The 20,752-nt window shown below is 40.3% G+C and overlaps 1 protein-coding gene across 2 annotated transcripts in view; it reads right to left on the bottom strand.

The window, feature by feature from the left end:
* Window positions 1-5,486: 5,486 nt before the first annotated feature.
* UBTD2 (ubiquitin domain containing 2) overlaps window positions 5,487-20,752 on the bottom strand; it is a 209,692-nt gene continuing 194,426 nt past the window's right edge. For both annotated transcript variants that reach the window (XM_075600978.1, XM_075600979.1), the window contains one exon: window positions 5,487-6,022. In XM_075600978.1, the coding sequence (XP_075457093.1) occupies window positions 5,625-6,022 (398 nt within the window). In that variant the 3' untranslated portion in view covers window positions 5,487-5,624. The remainder of the gene's footprint in view (window positions 6,023-20,752) is intronic.

The following is a 20,752-nucleotide window of genomic DNA, read 5'->3' as shown; positions in this document are numbered from 1 at the left end:
TAGATGGCCCTGTGTTTGAAGTCTAAAAGAGAATGGTAATAATAATGTCTACAGTACAGTACCGGAGTTGGGTTGATATCAGGTTGCCACACATTTCTGATAATATACAATCGAAAGCACCTAAACGTACGTATTTCCATAATAGTGGAAGCAGCAAACAGTGAGTAGATTTCAAAAGCTGTAAATGCCTAGTTAACCTTAAAAAACAAATAGAAGTGGTGAACAAAGAATATGCTGAAGACATGGTTTGTTATAGCAACATCTCGACTTCTTTGCCAACGCAGTATCTAGTCCTGCTGTTTAATGGTGGGAATTATCTGCAGTGCACCAAAGCCATTAGTCACATTTGTCATCCCAAAGGCTTCTAAAGCTGTGGTATGACACTTGTTTCTGTTCATACATAAATGTGGTACAGTTGCGTGTTTCTGACATTGAACGGTTTCTCATATCCCACTATAAGAGCAGTTTTGTTGTTGTCTGTTTTTGAATTTCGGTATGCTGCTTATCCTGATCATGTATTCTAATGTGCAATTTTCTGTTTTTTAAAATTATGGATGTGGAAACATATTCTGGCAGGTTTGCTTAAATTAAGGGGGGCGCCAAACTTAAAAGTCCTGTGCTCTTCCCCACATTTAAACGGATAGCCAGGAGAGCGCGCGGTGCCTCTGTAACTGCCTCTTACCTTCTGTCTGGCTTCTCCGAGCGAAGCAACGCCATGACAATGCGGTGATGAGATGCCGGAGAGCAGGTTAAAGGCGCGGGGGGAGGGAGGGGGCATGACTTCAAGAGTTTGCGCTCCCCTGTGTTGGAGGTCCCTCTGGATCTCAGGGTTCTAGAGGTGCAGTTCTATTAGCGCCAATTTTAGAAGTTACAAGTAAGTGACAGTACTTATTAAATGGAAGCTGTTAAAAGGCTAATTTAAAAAAAAACAAGGCATGAAGCCAAATAGCCCAACAATGTGACCACTTTGCTCTTAAGTGTCTCCTAGGCTGCTGATTATATATATATATATATATATATATATATATATATATATATATATACATACACACCCCAGAAGAAGTCTAACTCAGACGAAACGCGTAGGGTTTCGAGGGTCTCTCAAAAGATCTCCCTAAATCTGTCTGATACACAGACCTTTTATTTGCCTGCCTGTTTGCTGCAAACGGAGAAGAGATGATGGTGGGATACCGCTCAAACCTAAATATCATATAGTATGCCAATGTAAACCTGGTGCAAGGGGAAAATGTATATGAGAAACCACAAAGAAAGTGACAAGGTCACAGCAGTCCCCTATTCATTGCACTCAAGGTAGTATAATTATGTACATAAGGATATAATATCCACAGGAGGAACTAATACGTCCCAATAAGAATGTAAATGAGTACATAAGGATATAATATCCACTAGAAGGTAATATGTCCAGAATGATAGGTTATAGTCCAGAATGATAGGTTATAGTCCAAATGAGAGAACCATATAACCCCACGGATAAATGTCTAATAGCCAAACCATGTGGCAAAGACATCCACAGCTAAAATACTAAAACAAAAAACTTTTAATAGTAACGAAGGATACGCCGATAAACAAGTGACAAATATAACATATGTGACTAAATAAAATTATAAAATAGGCCCCTAAAGGGGATCGGGTGGGAGGTAGCAACAACAAAAATACTTAATGCTAATGCAAAGTATAATAATAATGGCACAATATACAAACGAGTTGTGACGTCACCGACCAAAGATCGCGAGATCAGGAGGGTGAGGCTAAACAGTGCAACTAAGGGAGCCCCAGCGTCGGTGTACACAGCGTGCATCGTGAGAGAGGTTCCTTACATCATCAGCCACTTTGCTGCAGCTAACAGATCGGATTTTATCCGGACATGCCTGACGTGCTCAAAGCTGTGACCATGCAGCAAGCTTAAGCCTATAGGGAACCATGTTAAAAATTGGTTCCCAGAGAGAAAAATAGCACTGTACAGCTCCAGGAGTCTGTAAAAAAAAAAAAAGTTAGGAAAAAATGAGAGCAATTGCTGCAATAAGTTCATAGTGATTTTCACTTCTTCCATACCTTATTTACTGAACTGCAGGAAACCGTTCCTAAGCACCTGGAATGTGGTGAATGAGACACTTTCAGATCATAAGAGGAAGATTGCGGTGACCGCACCTTTGCAAAAAAACACATGTACTGTATAGTCCAAATATCATTTAATTCACTATTTATCCAAAGTGTCCACTCCTTTAAAAGATTATTTCAGGTGGAAGGGAAGTAGCATGTGGGAGACTTGAAATATACGCAACATATAGGCTTCCTTAGAAAGTCTCATTAGCGTTAAAATAAGAATGTAACTTTATTATTGTTCTGTGAAAAATGTATATGATTTTATGTTCAATGGGTCCAATGAAATACATTACTTATTGTATTTGAGAGATTAGGAAGATTAAAGTTCTGGTGCTGGAGAAGTGTAGATTAATTATAGAATGTGATGTTAAAGGCGCAACATGAGAGCTCATCATTTATTGGAATTCTAGTGAACAGACATTACAAAACCTTATAGGTAAGTGCATCAAGTGTAACAGATATCTAAAGTGTTAGGTCTCCAAAGAACCATTAAACATAAAATGCAAATGTAAAAAAACATACCACGTTTAGTTCACTTTGGTCCTTGGTGGGACTGTCCCTTAAAAAGGCTTGAACTAGGAACAGACCAATGATTGCCGAAGCAACAGTGCTACAGTACCTGGCAATAAACTCTCCAGCTCTGCCAGCTACCAACACATTTGAAGCCACCTTGGTGTTCACAGCAAGCATGCCTAGATATTATTTTGTTGCGCTTTTGGTAGTGCCCCTCAGGACCCAGACTAGTACCAATGTTAGGGAAAAAGCATTTCAGCTGTGCTGTTCTTTACCGAGCAATGTACCATATGAATGCACATTTCTTTCATTACAAAAAACTAGAAATATCTAGAGATCAGTAGTGCTTCTATAGTAGTTGGGTTTTTGTACTACATGTTCATTGAGACAATGGCATCTGCCTCTTGTGATGAAAAGTAGCCTCTTGCATATCTTGCATAGGAATTCTAGATGTGTCCTGACTCCAACAAATCTTGCAAGCGAGGCAAGCTTTCATCACATAATATGCAGACTTGTGCCCTCGTTAGCTCCTTCAAACTCGTTTTTTAATACAGGGATGGCCAACTCCAGTCCTCAAGGGCCACCAACAGGTCAGGTTTTAAGGATATCCCTGCTTCAGCACAGGTGGCTCAATCAGTCGAAGACTGAGTCACTGCCCACCTGTGCTGAAGCAGGGATATCCTTAAAAGCTGACTTGTTGGTGGCCCTTGAAAACTGAAGTTGATATAAAAAAACGTGCCTTTAGCCTTAAACTGGAAAGTGATTTGTTCGATTTGTTTCGATTCATATTCAGTGTAGTTCAGTAAATCCACAACAATTGTGTGAGCCACCAAGTGCAGTTTTTATGTCTGAGAGCTGTGAATAAAGAACAAGTAGATCATGTCACAACCCTGATTAACAATAACCGTTTCCCAGGTAAACTCATTGGCCTTGCAGCAGCGTGTCCACTTGTAAAAACCCCAATTTGCCCTTTGCAATTAGAAGATACTACTGTATGTAAATCCATTCCTGCTCCTCAAGCAGGACGTGGCTTAGCTCTCATTGCAGTTATGGTGCTTCTTTTATGATCAACACAAAATAATATGGAAACAAACATTGCTTTCTCTATCCGGCTGGAGGGAAACACCTTGTCAAAGATATCCCCCTCGTTTCCTGGGAGTTGTTCTAGGACCTAGGTAAGCAAGACATTTTACAACAGTATGCTGTATTTAGATTTGAAATTGATATAGACAGCTGTATGCACTGTGTCATCTGTTCTTTCCCCCCAATTACAGCTACTGTAATTCATTAACCCCTTTGTGGCAGGAAATGTTTGAAAAACGTAATTTTCTGCAGGCTTTTCTGAATTAAAACTTGTTAACTGAATTCTTTTAACAACAAGAATTGATTCTGTGCCAATTCTTCTTCGGTAGATAATTCCAGAGATATAAAAGTGATTTGGGCTCCTGTGTGGTAAGTCTTGGCTACCAGGGAATATAGATGCCGATTTAAAACAGAGGTTTTTTTTTCTCCCTTTCATAAAAGTTGGGGAGAGATACATAAGCTTTGTTCTCCCAGCTAAAAAAAAGAAAAGAAAATTGGAAAATGAAACCATAATGAGAATTCCTGGGAACAAATCGTCTCTCCGCTTTATTGCTGTTATGTTGTGGATCCCAGACAAACATGTCCTCGCAATGGGAAGCTCAGCCCACATCTTAATAAACTTTCACTGTGCTGGTGGGGCCTATAAACCAAGACGTTACAAAATGAACTGCTATGCATATTATGAAGCAAGCCCTAATCCTGTCAAGGCCACGGATACATGTAAAGCAGAGTCAAAAATATAATGTTAAAGCATGTCAGACATTACAAACCCATGAGAAGCCGAACACCCTCTCAGCAGAAACCTCTCTCAGTCCTCATCTAAACATCTCCGTATCGAACTTAGCATAGTATCTATTCTGGACCAGGTTAATGATTTTGGGTTACACGACTCAATATTCCATTGCCATTTATTTGATTTTGCTGCTAAAAACTCAGATAATGGGTAAAAACTGAAAAAAATGAACTAAGGACGTCTTATTGCTCTCATTTCTTTGGAAATAAGTGAGTGCAGATACTTCCATAGCCATGTCCTTTTACCTGTGTGAGTACAAGGAGAGCCCCACCCCATGTAATAAAGACTGAAGATTATAGAACAGCTGTGCGTGTCATCGGATCATTTGATTATTATTGATAGTTGGGTGTGTTGCCAAGATGTATCCCAGTTGACATTTGTACTGAAGACCGTCTCAGAGTGGTATTGTTATTAGCATCTTCCTTCCAGCCCTTTACAGTATAACTAACATCCCTGCTTTAACCTGCTGATGGAAGTACCTGCAATGCATTGGTTTGCCAATTCACCATAGGAGGGGTAACAATACTGTAAAAAATGTAATAACCCTTTCATTGCCAGAGGTGCCTGCAACTTCTACATTCCTGGACCACATGGCAGCGAAAGGGTTAAGGCCTTTACTACACTTCTTTCACATCCTGTGAAACTTTATTTTGTGTGGGAAGAAGCTGCATGTGTTTTTTCATTAAAAAACAAACAAAAATTTGGTCATTTTATGCTTTCATTTTTTTTTAAAGTGCAGTGCTAAATACTCCACTTACATTCCAAACCGCTATATAACAGATAAAAAAAAGATCATTTTTGTTCCTAATGTTATAAAAAGTCTCTTGTTGCAATATTAAGAAACGCAACTCATTTTCTCACCCCCCCACACCCCCCCCCTGACCCCCAGAGGAAGGCCCGGCTCTTCCTTTTGCAGTTTGATACATTTTTGAACCCGCTATTAAATCCTTTGCTGTCAGAGGGGCCTGCACTGCATTGTATTGCTCTGGCTGCAAAGGGTTTAAACACTGGTGGGAAGATAAAATAAAAAGAGAGGTCACAGGCTGTGTACAAACATAGCGAGGAGTGAGCTGAGTGGGGAGAAAAAGGATAGTGTGTGTTTTTGAGATGATCAGTTCTCTACCGGTGTGGGATTTGGAACGGGTTGGCTCACTATAACTTGCACTACATAGTCCTTGGGGATCTTTAACTCCTCCAGTCTCATTTTGTCTGTGAGTGGCCGGCCTGAAAAGAACCAGCGCTGGCAAACGGGCTCCACCCCCTCGGCCGCGTAGAGGCGCCTCTTCATGTAATACACAGTGTCCGTGCTGCGCACCATAAGCTTTAGGTCCTTGCCCGTGGAGAGGCGCATGCGCAGCTGGCATTCGTGGCCGGAATTGGGGGGCGCCTCGGGGATGTCCAAAGTCTCTGTGTCGCTCTTCTCCTCTATCATGTTGATCGGAGGGGCGAGGCAGTAAACTGGGAGCTGGTATCTGTTTCCCAGTTCGTCGTAACACTCCGTAAGGGCACCTTGGAGAAAAGGGACATTTAACAATCAAAATCTTGGAGTATGTTTTTGGTGCCGTAAAATAAAACATTTTCAAAATAATGTAAGAAACCTGTTACATCAAACATAGCACAGTAGCCAGGGAATGTTTCACCTCAGACATGGCTGAGATTATGGATGCTAGAATTACATACACCCCATTGAAAGATTTACGTTGTGTAATTCCTTCCTAACTTCTCCTATTGACATTTCAAAACACAGCGCTCACACATACTGGCTGAAATTGGTACAAAGTATAAAATGCCCATCTCTTCCTATCATGTAATGAAAAAAAATAGCTGAGTGAATTACGTATGTCAATCTGATATTTGCAACTAGGTCAGCCTCATGAGGATCAAAAGACCAAGGTTTTAATTTGCCCAGAATATCCAGCCAATGTTGTACTTCTTAATTCATTTGTGCCAGGAGGGCCAGCAATGCATTGCTGGCCCCTTTGTAAGTGAACGTGTTAATGTCACAAGAGGCTGTAGGGACAAAACATTGATTGCTTGTAGTTTCTTAAGTAATAATCCCTGAAGAACAGATCATCACGGGTCAATAATGCCATGTTCTGAGGGGATTAGTACTATTATAGGCTAAATGTAAACTTTTTCCCCATAAATAATATAGACACTGTTTAGTTATATAGATTTTTTTAAATTAAAATAGATTTGTAAATACATTAAAACACCTCTATATCTATCGACTTACACACAAACTCTGCAGACAGACCTATATATATATATATACACACACACACACACACACACACACACACACACACACACACACACTCTCCCTCTTCACTGTGTCCTCTCTGAGCTCTCTGCAGGCAGGGAGGGGGAGGAGTCAATGCCTGGCTGCTGCCTCCTGTCCAATCACCTCCCTTGTCTGAGAGCTGCTCTGACAAATGAAAGCGGATTGGCTAGAATTAAAAACTTGTAAAGGTGCCACAAATTCCGGCCCATTACTGAATAATGGCCAGAATTTTAACCAATCAGAGAGCAGGGATTTCAAGAATGTCCAGAATTTAACAGCTTCAGCCTACAATTGCAAATAAAAGCATTTTGTTAGCCATTGTCTATTCATTTTTGATTATTAAAGCTCAGCTAACACGGTACAGATACTTCTACACACACACAATATATGCAATGTTTTGCATGTTTACAGGGGAGGTGTATAGATAAAGAAGGTGAGAGAGCCAGGGTGTCCTCATTCTTATTGTAGGTGTACAGTTACATACATCCAATGAACCTGGGAAAACTGGGTGAAGAAGGGAAGAGGCCACACACACAGCAGCAGAGATTAGGGTTGTCACGTGGCACCCACGCAACATGGCCTCAAAGACTCATTTGGGTGCACCAGGGCTGCGAGACTCCCAGAAGACCTCTGTCTCCTATATGAACAGCATAGGTCTATCCTGGGGTCCCATGCCATCTTGTTCAACCGTGGAGTCGAGGTCCGGTCAAACCTAGAGAACTTGCCAAATCAATATTATTTTAATACTGCAGCATGTTATAATTCTCACGGTGGGTTTTTCCAACATTAACTGATGCTTTAACCTCATCAGTATCAGAGGGAACTGCAATGCAATCTTCTGTACTGTAAATATACTTGCACCTATTGATGAATCTCACCAGTTGTGCCAGCAGATGGCGCACAAGTACTAAGCAGATTGATACTGTACGTACTCTAGATGAGCCAAGTCCTTAAGCACAAGCACTTTGAAGAGCTCTTTGACTGTTAGCACTTTGAAGAGCTATTCTGCACATGCTTCTCAGCTTGTCCTTCTTTTTTTTTATTTAATGGCATCAGTTGAAACTGCTTCATGCTGTCTGAGCATGATATGGAGAGACGTAGGTAATCGGTTTTCTGTTACTTCTATACCCTCAGTGCATGTCCAGAAACCTCATGCTACACAACAGTAATTAGCAGCTAATAATAATGATGCTGGTAATCTCATCCTTTTTGGGGTTGTGCCCCAGAGTCAAATATGTCAAAACCTTTTACTGTAGGCACGCGACATGCTGGGAGGAGAACAGCTATTACTAGATTGGAGTTTACTTCCTATAAAAACACAAATTGTCTTTACACTGGAGGAAAAAGGCATGTGAGCCATATTTACAAAGCTATCTTCTGCCATAAGGCATCTTCTGGCGCCTGACGACACCTTGCATACTATCCACATCAACGGGGTGTTAGGTGTCTCTTAGAGCTAGAAGGTGCCTTATGGCAGAAGTCTGCTTAATAAATATGGGCCATAATCTTAAAAGGATTTGCAGAGCAGCAAAGGTAGTTACATTTCCATACTTTTATCTTCTTCGCTTTCTGCTTTTTTCAATCGTAAAATGTAAGGGTTTTATTTTTAATACTGTGACGTAGTTTGCATTTAGGTGATCACATAAATAGTTATTTTAGTACAATAATGATTTACACCGACATATCTTTAGGGTTTCAAGCGGTCCTGAATTTAGCAGGACTTCACCCGAATTAGGGATATGAGAAATATGGGATAGCAAAAATGTCCCGATTGAAGAGAGTTTGCTATTTGACTAAACGTAGGAATTATGTGTAAGGGGGGTGTAAAGAGAGAATAGCGAGACAAAACAGTGAAACACAGGGAAACAAAAGCAGTTTCTTTGGTCAGGCGTCTAAAAAGATGGTGCAGTGTAAAGTGCTCTAGCCACCTACATCAGATCCAGATACGATTCTTATTGGCGTCTACTGCAAAACAACACGGGTGTTCTCCCTCAATGAAAGCTGTTAATCAAATGTATCTTGCTCATCTTTGATAATGGTTATATTTTAATTTGTAAAAGAAATACAAGATGTGTGGGCGAACCTTTAAGAGAACGTTGACAATCATTCGTCTAAAAAAAAATAAAAATAGTCACTTGACATTAAGTTTATAAAGAGCCACCCAATCTTTAAAAAGTAGTGTTCTACTGTACTTGAAATAGTACCAATGAGACAATTCCAGAGGGCAGGCAGTACATATCGGGCATTCTGGTCTTCACGGCAGCCTCCATTATGATTGTGTTTTTATCATAATCATTGTTAGAAGAGTAAAAATGGTAAAAGTGATAGTGAAGGTGTTCAATGTGTGATTTTTTTCCCACTATTGCAATTTGAATACAGTTGGAGTAGAAATATATGCCTTGTGTTTTACTGTATTAGTAGAATAAAGAATGGTTGACCTATGTACAAATACTTAAATAATCATTCATCACTGACCTTACTCCATCACTCATGATTTAATCGGTCATCAGTAAGGAAATAGAACAATTGTTCATACAATGGCTTATATTCAAATTTCTCCGAGACACACACACACTTTTTTTCAACCCCTCTCTTTGTTACGTTGGCCACTGTTTAATAAAGAGTGATATTTTAAACAGAGCAGACATTGTGGGTGCTGGAGGTTTTCAAGACAGACCCTAAGGGCTCACACCGAGTGTTCGGGGGAGGTGGTAGAGAGTGGGAAGGTAACCTCTGTGAATTGGAGTCAAAGTGCACTACATGCAGACGCACTAAGTTGGATGGTGAAGTGAACAGCCAAAGTAGTGGTGATCTAGAATATAAACAAACAGAAAGAAACAGCGTGGGCACATGTATATTTACTGAATTATTTTGGCAAGGTCACTGTGCTAATTATCAGTTGATCCCTGATTTATGTTTAAAAAATAGCTTTCAAATGATAACTCCTAAACAAAAAATGGGATTGGCTTTAAATTTGGCACTTTTAGTCATCTTTAGATTTTAATTACATGTCTAAACCCCAGTGATAACCTACATGTAAGATTTCCATTCAGTCTAATTATGATTATATTGTAATTAAATTAATTAGGTTTGGTTGGAAATATGGGAACAGATGTCATACAAGAATTATGCCGACAAGCAAGGAATGTTCGGTAGACCTCGTTACATAGTATAAGACTGACTACCAGAGGAGCCAATTCAGGTGAAACACATTGAGTTAAGACAGTAAGGAATAAGAATACTGCGTCTTTGCAGCAGGAGGGAAGAAATTGTGCGAGCACAGCAACACAGTGACATGACCGGAAGTCCCGTAACCACGAGGAAGCATCGAAACAGCTGCACGGCTACTCAGATGAACACCAAGACCGTGGTAGAGGTCCAGCGAATGGCAGCTCATACCTCTTCCTCACTGATATTCCTAATGCGCATATCCTATGTGCAACAGGTGAAAGCACATTTTACTGTTTATAAATTTGTATCGGACAAATCGTCTGTATTCCTGAAGACCATCTGACCCATACAGTACACTCCGACATATGATTACTGTGACAGGGCTGCTTGCACTTTTGTAGAAGTTAAATGCATGTTTGCTTTCTGGCATCAAGTGCACCACTGTTCTTTCTTTCTGTTTCTGTTTTTTTTTTTTTTTGCTGGGCCCAGCAATCTTTTTTTTTTTTGTTTCCTTTACCTGAAACTTTACTAACCTTTAATGTGGTGTCCTGAGGTCAGTCAGTGTGATGCAGGTATGGTTAATGTTAAACACAGTTTGATGTTACACAGCCATGGGCAGTCTCTGTTAAAAAGGAAAAGGGTGTTTCCTTCCTGCATACCATCCAGGGTGGATTATACCATGGGATGGATGGAGGGGGAGGGGAATTAAAGTAAGTGATACTGAATGTCATTTATTTTGCAGAGTAAAGACATGCATGGGATGTTTGTAAAAGGTACTGTTTTTTGGGGCTTGCTATAGAAAATTGTATGTTGTGTGAAGTGTATTATGTTTGCTAATTGTGTAAGTTTTGGGAGACAACTCCCCTGTGTGGTTTACCTAATTTGGTTTTGTCCTAATTAACCAGTAATAAAAGGGAGGGAGTTTCTTTCCCTGGGTGGTTATGCACTCCTTATTGCTGCTATGTGATATGAAGTTGTCTCCTGCTGCACTCCTTGTTGCTGCTATGTGATATGAGGATGTCTGTGGAACTTCAGTGAAAGGATGCAAACTTTCTAATGCAGATATTGCTGGCTACTCTGTGGCTCGAGACACCACGCTGGGAGAACTGGTTGTTGTACACCTGAATGTGAAATACCTAATAAAAAGAAGGTTCAGAGAACAGCAAAAGCCTCTTTCATTCTTCTCAGGGTCTGATGCTGCTGCTTCTTTAAATAAAGGCTGGGACGCAACCTTTCACAATTACCACACAGGGTACTTACCTCTCCAGTCCCAGCAGACCTCAAGTTCCTTTCAGAGAGAGTGTGTGTCTCTGAAATGCCAATATTTATCTGGGAAATGCAAGTAGATTCTCTTTCCCATACCATTAAATACCACTCATCAGAACGTATCACACAATTTATGCTATTTCTCTTTTCAAACATGGACCTGTGCTCCCCTTCGCGGAAGACTCCACTACATAGGATAAGATCAGAACTTATAGCTTGACAGGGTGGCCATACAACTGTTGGGAGAAATTTTAAGAAGGAAAGGGGTGTGGCCAACATATGACATACAGCTCTTTTGGGATGTCTGAAGGGCCAGCGAGGGACATTTGAAGCTGATGTAACTATTTCGGATAATAAGCTTGAGTTCCTTATATGTACTTCCGGAAGTATGCCATCATGTTGGATTGACAGGAGCTATAAGATTGTTCCAGAAAGTCACATGATGATACCATATTCTTTCATAATGTTAGCAGTAGGAAGGACTAACTAAGGGATATTTCCTGCATAAAAGATTGACAGACTAGTTATAATAGGATAACACCAGTAGAGGCATCTGGCAGGATAGGACGTTTCATGCTGAGAAAGAACGGTTTCCACCCAAGAAAATAAATTATTTGCAAGTCTTTTTGGGAGAAATATAACTTATTTGATGTCATTGCCATTTATCGCCATTCCTGAATGTAAGTTATATATTCAGAATAAACGCTTCCGGTTTTAGCACAAAAAAGGAATGCAGTTTTGTTATGCTGCTGTCAAATATACAAGACATGGGTGTAAGCACATTTTATACTACACCTCTTTCAGTGTACTGTACATTACTCTGTCCCTACAATATTCCCACACATCTACCCCGAGTAAGCAGATAATAAAACACAGCTTCACTCAAGTCACTTGCGTGTCAACCCCCAATAACACTAGAGCACTTTGTCGAGTTTTGAGATACCATTATGTAATGTGTTGCAGGACAATCTCCAACAATGACGGGATTAATAAAAGCAACAGCACAAATCAGATTTGGAATCCCTTTGATCTCCCTAGATCCATTTCACAACTCTATTAAAGTTCACGCAGCTGGGAACCAGTTCACAATCCACATCTTGAGGACCATGCAGACCAGGCAGGGCCACGGACCAGTTCTCAGTTGTTTGAACTTTAAAACACGCTTTGATAAATCCCCAATCTGTAAACGATGTATTAGTTAGCTGTCGCACAGCTCCTGTGAAGTAAAGCTCCTTCCCCACCAAAGTAAAAAAAAAAAAACAGACGCGATATTGTACAAAAATGGTTTGAGGTATACAAAACCCTTGATTAAAAAGTCTAACAACAAAATAAAAAGCACATTATGCCCTCTAACAAGAATTGGTCATGTGTTTACGAATGTGACACTGTTGCAGGAACCTACAGTAACACAGAAAGAAGTTCACTTCCATTAAAAGCAGAATTTAAGTAGACAAGAATACAATGGTGAAATTCACAGCAAGAGTTTGTACTAGCATACTAGTACATACATTGACACATTAAACTTCTTCTAATAATAAACTAGAACTTTAATTATATGGGAAATGGAAAAACAAAACAAAACATAAGCTTTTGTCTTGTGCTTTTGAGTAATTATGAAAATCACATTTTTTATAGCCACTTGGCCTAATCACTTGATCTGTTCTTTTAACTAGCTTACTTAAGTAGCTTCCTTAGAAATAGATTATTCAGACATTCCCTCCGCACAGCACGAACAGTGCTAATTTTTGGCAGAAAATAAACCGATGATTTGTTTTCATCAAAATTATAAACAGACAAACCCACCACAAATTATTAAGGGCTATATAGTCAACGGAGCAATAAAAGGCGATAACAGATGCAATATGAGACACAATCTGTTCACCTGTGGCTGAAATGAAACGTAATAGACCCCAACACCCCTATGAAGAAAAAGTTTAAACTTACAGCTATTATATAAATTATAAGCTCAACAATAAAATGTAAATTATAACTCTGTCTGTACTCGGCACACTAGACTCTTTTTTTTTTTTTAGATTAAACTTTTGACAGGGGTGTCCCAGTTTGTAGAGTTGGTTTGTTATATAAATATTATTACAGTACTGTGGATACACAAGCTTTTGAAAATTGAGGTTAATGAATTAATACCAAACAAAAACTTATCACCCAAGATCGCTGCAGCGCTGTCAAAACAAGTCTGTATGCCAGTTACTTCATTCTCCTCACTGTCAGCCAGACAACACACTGACTCGGAACCTGGCTCTACATCACTGAAACACATATACCCAATTCAGAGTTATCAAAAAAACAAAAATAGGAGCGCATGAAAATGAAACCGAGAGGCCAAAATTAATACATATATTTTTATGAAGAAAAGTAATTCATCATACAAACATACATATACCATAAATACATAATAAACCTTGTCTATAATGACACTAATAGACTGCACCAGAATTCTAGCCAATAGGAATAAAGGGTGTAAACACCCAAATGCACAAGCCCTAGGTTGTAACAGGGAGGAAGAAGTGCTAGGAAAGCAAGATGTCAAAGGAAAACAAACCTTATGCACTATAAATCTTCCTTGTGCTCCTCGTGGCAGGCTGGGCTCCAACAGCAACACAAACTGACCGTCGTCACGGCCGTGCGTCGCTGAGTAATGACGTCACCAATGCGTTTCGTGTCACATGACACTTCATCAGGGCTTGGCCATAAGCTCTCAAGGAGGCACTAATATACCTCCCCTGGTTCATATATTAACCAATAAAGAACGTTGTCTAGTTATTGGCAATCAACGACGACAGTCAGTTTGTGTTGCTGTTGGAGCCCAGCCTGCCACGAGGAGCACAAGCAAGATTTATAGTGCATAAGGTCTGTTTTCCTTTGACATCTTGCTTTCCTAGCACTTCTTCCTCCCTGTTACAACCTAGGGCTTGTGCATTTGGGTGTTTACCCTTTATTCCTACGTGGCTAGAATTGTGGTGCAATCTATTAGTGTCATTATAGACAAGGTTTATTATGCATTTGTATTATGTATTTATGGTATATGTATGTGTAACCCATGTTCACCCCCCCCGGTCGCAGACTGGACTCCTAGGATGTAGTGAGGGCTGGTTACATGTATGTGGGTGGTGCGTACCTGTGAGGAACAGGAGGGCATGAGTCTCCCGCGGTGGTATAGGGTATAACAGGGACAGGCTTCTGGGGTATATGCCTCCATCTTCTTTAGCAACGGTGGTGCAGTGCCTCCATCTCTGGCGAGCCTTAAGGGATAATGTGAAATCCTCCCAGAGAAGCCCTGGTCTCAGGGTGAGAGATTTCAGTCTCACACACAGTCTTTGATAAAAGCAGCAGTCTTTATTCTGTACAGCAGATCAGCAGCAGCACACAGCAGCAGTTCATATGCAGTGTACAGGGTCTTGTCCTCCTCTCCTTCTCCTCCAGGCTGTACCCCTGCAGGATGGGCTGTATGGGGCTTCAATACCCCCGACACCCACCCCAAAGGTATACCCTCTGGGTGAGGCAAGATCCCACCCCTCACCCCCTGAGCAGGGTGAGGGGCATTGGTCCACCACCTATAGTTCTTTCAGTTCTAAACAGGCTGGTCTTCTGCATCCTCTCCAAGCACAGGTGTCACTCTAAGCATGACCTCTCAGGTCAGACACTCCAGCACTCTCTGCTCCCAGGACAGAACTGCTTGTCACTTACAGGAACAGGCAGGACTAAGTTTAGTCAACCCCACCTCTCATGATGTCAGCAGGCCCTCCCCTGTGTCTCATGCCTGCACACAGTGTCAGGGGGCCTACCTCCACCAATCACGGCAGGGCTTGAAGCGGGGGAAACCCATGATAACTACTGGCGGCCTGCCCTTAGAAGGACTTACACCAGTAGGAGAAAGATATATAGCCCCCATTTCTTACCGGGGCTACATATGTTTGTATGATGAATTACTCTTCTTGATAAAAATATATGTATTCATTTTGGCCTCTCTTGGTTTCATTTTCATGCGCTCCTATTTTTGTTTTTTGATTGCTGAGTATGCCCCGCTGATCACGGGAGATTGGGAGCTGCGGGGTGACACCGGGTAGCCGAGAGGGTGGTCGTTTGGAGGGACAGCGCGCTCAAATACAATATTTTCAATTCAGAGTTATAAATTTGGTGGACAGATTTGACAATGTTAACTCACACTGACTCCATTTTTAACATGGATAATGGTGCACTGAACAGCTTCAGCTAATTCGGGATTCACATCTTCCAAACTATAGCCACCCGACAAACAATTTAAAATAAAATAATTTCTGATGACCTACGATGCTTAAAGTGATGAGGCTGGGAGAACTAATGTACATCATGGCCCTACACTGTTTGGGGTGAATGGAATAGACATTTCAGTAGCGATGCCCGCACATTGACTCTACTGCTCAGTAGCAATTATGGTGTGAAGTAGGAAGACCAAATTGAACCAATATTTATATTTTGAAATAATGTTATTGGTAAAATAATTCATTAATCAGTGCTGAGCTACAGTACTGTTTGTCATTGACAGCTTCCAACATATCTATATAGTCAAAGATGAAAGACGCTCTGGAGCTGCATACTGAGCTCATTTCCAGAACACAATATAGGTGGAAGAGGAGATTCATTCATGATGAAGCAACCCTAGGAACTACTAATAACTTTCAAGTCGTTGTGGACATATTTATATATATTAAAAGGCAAAACATGTAAAAAGATTAAAAATACCTATATTTTAGGCCATCCTCAATAACTGTAATGACCCCGATACACTGAAGGATCAGTTATCATCCAGTAATTCAATCATGTGACCCAAAATGACAGAAACAAAATGACCGTAACAGTAGCAGTACGTTACTGCCTTATAATGTGCACTCTAAAGTGCTTTGTAGTACCTGATCCTAAAAACATTGGAGTCCTCTATTACAAGTGAATGGGCAAGACAACAATTTAAATTTATACTGTCCAACTTTACTTGATTGTCCTTTGACAGTGAAGATACTGTAAATTCCTTCCCAAAGACTCGGTTTAATTGTAGCCTAATTTGTGAGATGTTCTTGCCACATTAAGAACAAAAAGTAATGGCTGCGCTAGGGCAACAGTGAAGTATCCTGCTGAGCAACTGAACTCCAGATAGTGATAAGCCATCCAAGATTCGTTTTTAATTTGCCCTTTCCCTGGTATGCACTACACGACTCATTTCTCCATCTAAAGCCCACTGTTTTTACCTATCCTCACCAATTTCATCCTTTTTTCTTCTTTGCCCCAGTCCCAAACCTCCTCCTTTATATATGATCTCTCCTTGTTAGCAGCTCTGTGAGTTACAGTATGTGAAGACAGGTAACTAGACAACAAGCTCTGATTTTTAGAGACAGATCAAAGGGGAGGAGAATGTTGAACCTGCTAAAAAAGACTCGGTGGCAGATGGAAGAACACTTTGGCCCTGAAGCCTTCTGCAATAAGCAGCTGTATCTTCCTATGTCTTGTCAACAACCGCCCCCTCCAATTTTCAGTTTATTGATCAGTCTCTTTTCCCTCTTTGCTTCCCGATTCAGTGGTCATAATAAGTAACAATAGGAAGCTGAGCTGTGACCCCATTTTCAATTCTATACCTAGAGATTTTCATTTCAGTAAGTAGGGATCGTTATATATGAGTTTAGGAGAGCGCGGAAGTCTTACATAATTCACAGCAGATTTTATAGCTATCTGGACATATTTACAAGTTGTTTTGTGCTCTGAATGTCACAGAGGAAACAAGAAAAATATAAACACTGAATAAAAGGTTACCCTTGGGTGATATTTGGTGTCTTGTTTAACTTTATAAAACATGTCTTAATGGTGATAAATTATAGAATTTGAGCACTTTTGTTCTATGTGAGAACATAAAAATGCAATGAAAACAGAACTTCCTTGATTTTCTACTTAATACTCTTGCATTATTATTTTATTTTTTAAACTTATATTTTTATTAAGATTGTCAAACATGGAAGGGGAGGGGTACAGAAAAAGAAAAGGGGAGGGGGGGACACACAACCATTTTGTATCAGAATTCTTACAACCGACAACAGTCACATTACATAGCATACCATATTTTGTAACATTTTATCAGCAACATATCCTACACTAATCACTCCCAGATCCTCTATCCTATTGGGGTCTCACTCCTATCCCAACATCCCAGGGATCCCAGACTATCAAACTGTGATTCAAAAATGAGGTGAGTCTCCATTAATTGTACATCGTCAACCCTTCTAATGACCTCTCTTCTGGAGGGCGGCAGTGTTTTTTTTCACGCTGCTGCTACCGCGCACCTAGCTGTTGTTATAATATATGTAAAATTAATGTACCTGTGTAATGATTTACATCTTCCATAGGCTTAGCCAGGATAATTAAAATTGGGTCTAGCGGAACCTTGGTTCCGATCACATCTTCTATTAATTTCAAAACCGTCATCCAGTATGTCTGCATTACTGAGCAAAATGTGCTAAATCCCCCCCTATCTGTCTGCATCCCCTCCAACATCTATTTGTTGTCTCCGGAATCATTTGCTTGAACCTTTTGGGACTGTAATACCAGCGTCACAAATTTTTGTAAATATGCATATAGAGGTTTTACCCATATTATCCCATATAATCTTCCCAGTCCTCTCTTGGTATTTCAGACTGGAAATCCAGTATATTTATGGGCCGGGGCATCCTTTTGGGGGATTAAACCTTGGTACAGGGATGAGATCAGACCTTTTTTATATTTTTTGTTTTGCATAAATCTTCGAATTGTATGTATTTAGGGAATTCCTTCTCATAGAAACCCTGGCGCACAAAATGTCGGACCTGCATATATTTAAACACCTCCGTTCGAGGAAACCGTATTTTCTCCTCAATTCCTCAAATGACTTCAACTTCTCTTTTTCTAATAAATCACCCATCTCTAGAATTCCTCTGTCTCCAGGTTTCACAGTCCTGACACTGAAAACCCAGCAAAAACCCTGGATTACCGAATAGTGGTGTAAATCTAGATGGAGTTGACATAACCTTAGATTTCTTTTTTGCCAATTGCCAGATTTTCAGAGTAAACCCGATTACCGCCGGCTAAGGCTGTCTCCCAGGCCCAGTCCTAGAGCTCGACCACAGCAAAGTAGGCAGGCCAACCGGGTATTTAAGTGTGCTTTTCAGATCCACCCAAGAATAGGTCCCTCCCAGGGAATGCCAATAGACCATTTGTTTCAAATGAGAGGCTATATAATATTTTAGAATATTTGGAACTGCTAGACTCCCCCCTTCTTTAGAATCCAGCATAATTGACCTAGCTATTCTCGGATGTTTATGTTTCCAAATAAATTGCATAATTCTATTTTGGATTTCTTTTATATTTATATGCGGGACAGATATTGGTAATGTTTGGAAATAATATAGAAGTCTGGGGAGGGTATTCATTTTAACCGCGGTTATACACCCTATCCAGGAGACATAGTGAGAATTCCAAGCTTGGAGATTCTTTCTAATGTTAGAAAAAAGTTCGGGATAGTTATATTTATATAATGAGTTATAGTCTCAAGTAAGGTACATCCCCAAATACTTCAGATGGGTCTTTTTCCACCTATAGTCAAAATGTAGTTTAAGAAGGTCGACCTCCTTTTCCATTAACGTTAAATTTAGCGTTTCCGATTTTCCCACGTTAACTTTATACCCAGACAACTCCCTAAACCTCTGAAGAGCGGATTGTAAGTTCGGGAGAGATGTCAATGGGTTAGCTGTAGTAAGGATAATATCATCTGCAAAAAGTGATAGAGTTTGTAACACTCATTTTATATTAATCCCTTGTATATTTGGGGAAGTTCTGATTGTGGCCGCAAGGAGTTAGATTTTCAAGGCAAAAAGAAGAGGAGAGAGGGGGCACCCCTGTCTAGTCCCATTCTTAATTGTTATCAGATTCCTCTCCCCCCCTGGGATCTTCAGAGTGGCCGTTGGCGTCTGGTAGAGGCCCCGGACCCCTTGTAAAAAGAACCCTGAAAATCCAAAGGAGTCCAGCGTCTTATCTAGAAAATCCCATTTTATAATATCAAACGCCTTCTCCGCATCCAGGCTCAACAGCACTGCTTTCGTCTTAGATTTATGTATCTGATCTATCATATTAATAATTTTCCTTGTGTTATCCGACACCTGGCATTCGCTTACAAAACCTACCTGGTCATAGTGAATTACTCTAGGAAGTATTAGGTTCAACCTGTTAGCCAGAATTTTACTATAAATTTTCAGATCTGAATTAAGCAATTAGATTGGTCTGTAGCTACCACAACATAAGGGGTCCTTACCCTCTTTAGGGATCACCACTATATTGGCTTTCGTCATCTGTGAGGGGAATTGTTTTTCCACTGAGAAAATCATTGAATAAATCTACTAAACATGGCCATAGGATTCCTATAAAATTGTTATAGTATAAATTTGTGAAACCATCTAGGCCCGGTGCCTTTGACTTCATTGAGCTAATTGCCCTTTCTAACTCTAACCGGGTTATTTTAGCATTTACAACTTTGTGGTCTTCATCTGATAGTTTTTGGGAGATTACAATCTCTAAGGTAGGTCTCAATCTGGGTCAGGGCTGGGGCCCTAGCATTCAGAGTTGAATTGTTGAGATCATAGAGATCCGTATCCGCAGTTGCCCTCGTCTATCTGCCATAGATTCTAGTGTTTCCCTTAAAAAAATAATTTGTCCCTCGTTGCATAAATATTCACTAACGTGATATGATGGCATGAAAGAAGCCCGTGTACGACTAGGGACCTCCCCCCTTGATCTCTCTTAACCTCCAATGCCTGGAACGGGATGTCCCGTTTAATCAGTATCGCAAACCCTCTTTTTTTGCTAGTAAAAGAAGAATAGAATATTATAGGGTATGTCCTGCTAAAAGTGTTTGGGGGTTCCTGAGTATCAAAATGCGTCTCTTGCAAGAAAACAATATCTTCTTTCAGGTTCCTTAATTCTTTTGGGGCCAATCTACTTTTACCATTATTGTTGAGACCTTTAACATACAGGGATACTAACTTCAATGGCACCTGACTAGTCATTTTCAATGTCGTTTCTCTCTCTCATGTGAAAGTTGTGAACAAAAAACGTTAATGGTTGTAGGGAACAGATAGGGATAAAAATAAAAACAAAGGAAAGGGACTTTCCCGCTCCGAGAACTTGGGGAAAAACAAAAACAGCAAATATTAAACTATAAAGTAAGAGGAGTGTAACCAGCCACTCATCCCAAATTTGAGGCCAGACCCTAAATGGCCTTGCCTGGCGGGCATATGGCCCTACTGGGGGAGACATGACGTTGGGCATGCAGATCTCCCACCGATCCTGCACATCCCGCCTGTATCTGCTCTACCTCCCCTGATCGCGCCCTCACCACAGCTTGATTAGAATATGTATTTATGTATGTCTTTATTTATATAGCGCCATAAAAAGCGCTTCACAGCAGTAATACGTGACAATAATAAATAATAAATGATATAAATAACACA

This window comes from Ascaphus truei, chromosome 5 (genome assembly GCF_040206685.1).
Source record: "Ascaphus truei isolate aAscTru1 chromosome 5, aAscTru1.hap1, whole genome shotgun sequence".
Classification (NCBI taxonomy): Eukaryota; Metazoa; Chordata; class Amphibia; order Anura; family Ascaphidae; genus Ascaphus; species Ascaphus truei.
This window is presented reverse-complemented; position numbering and strand designations above follow the sequence as displayed.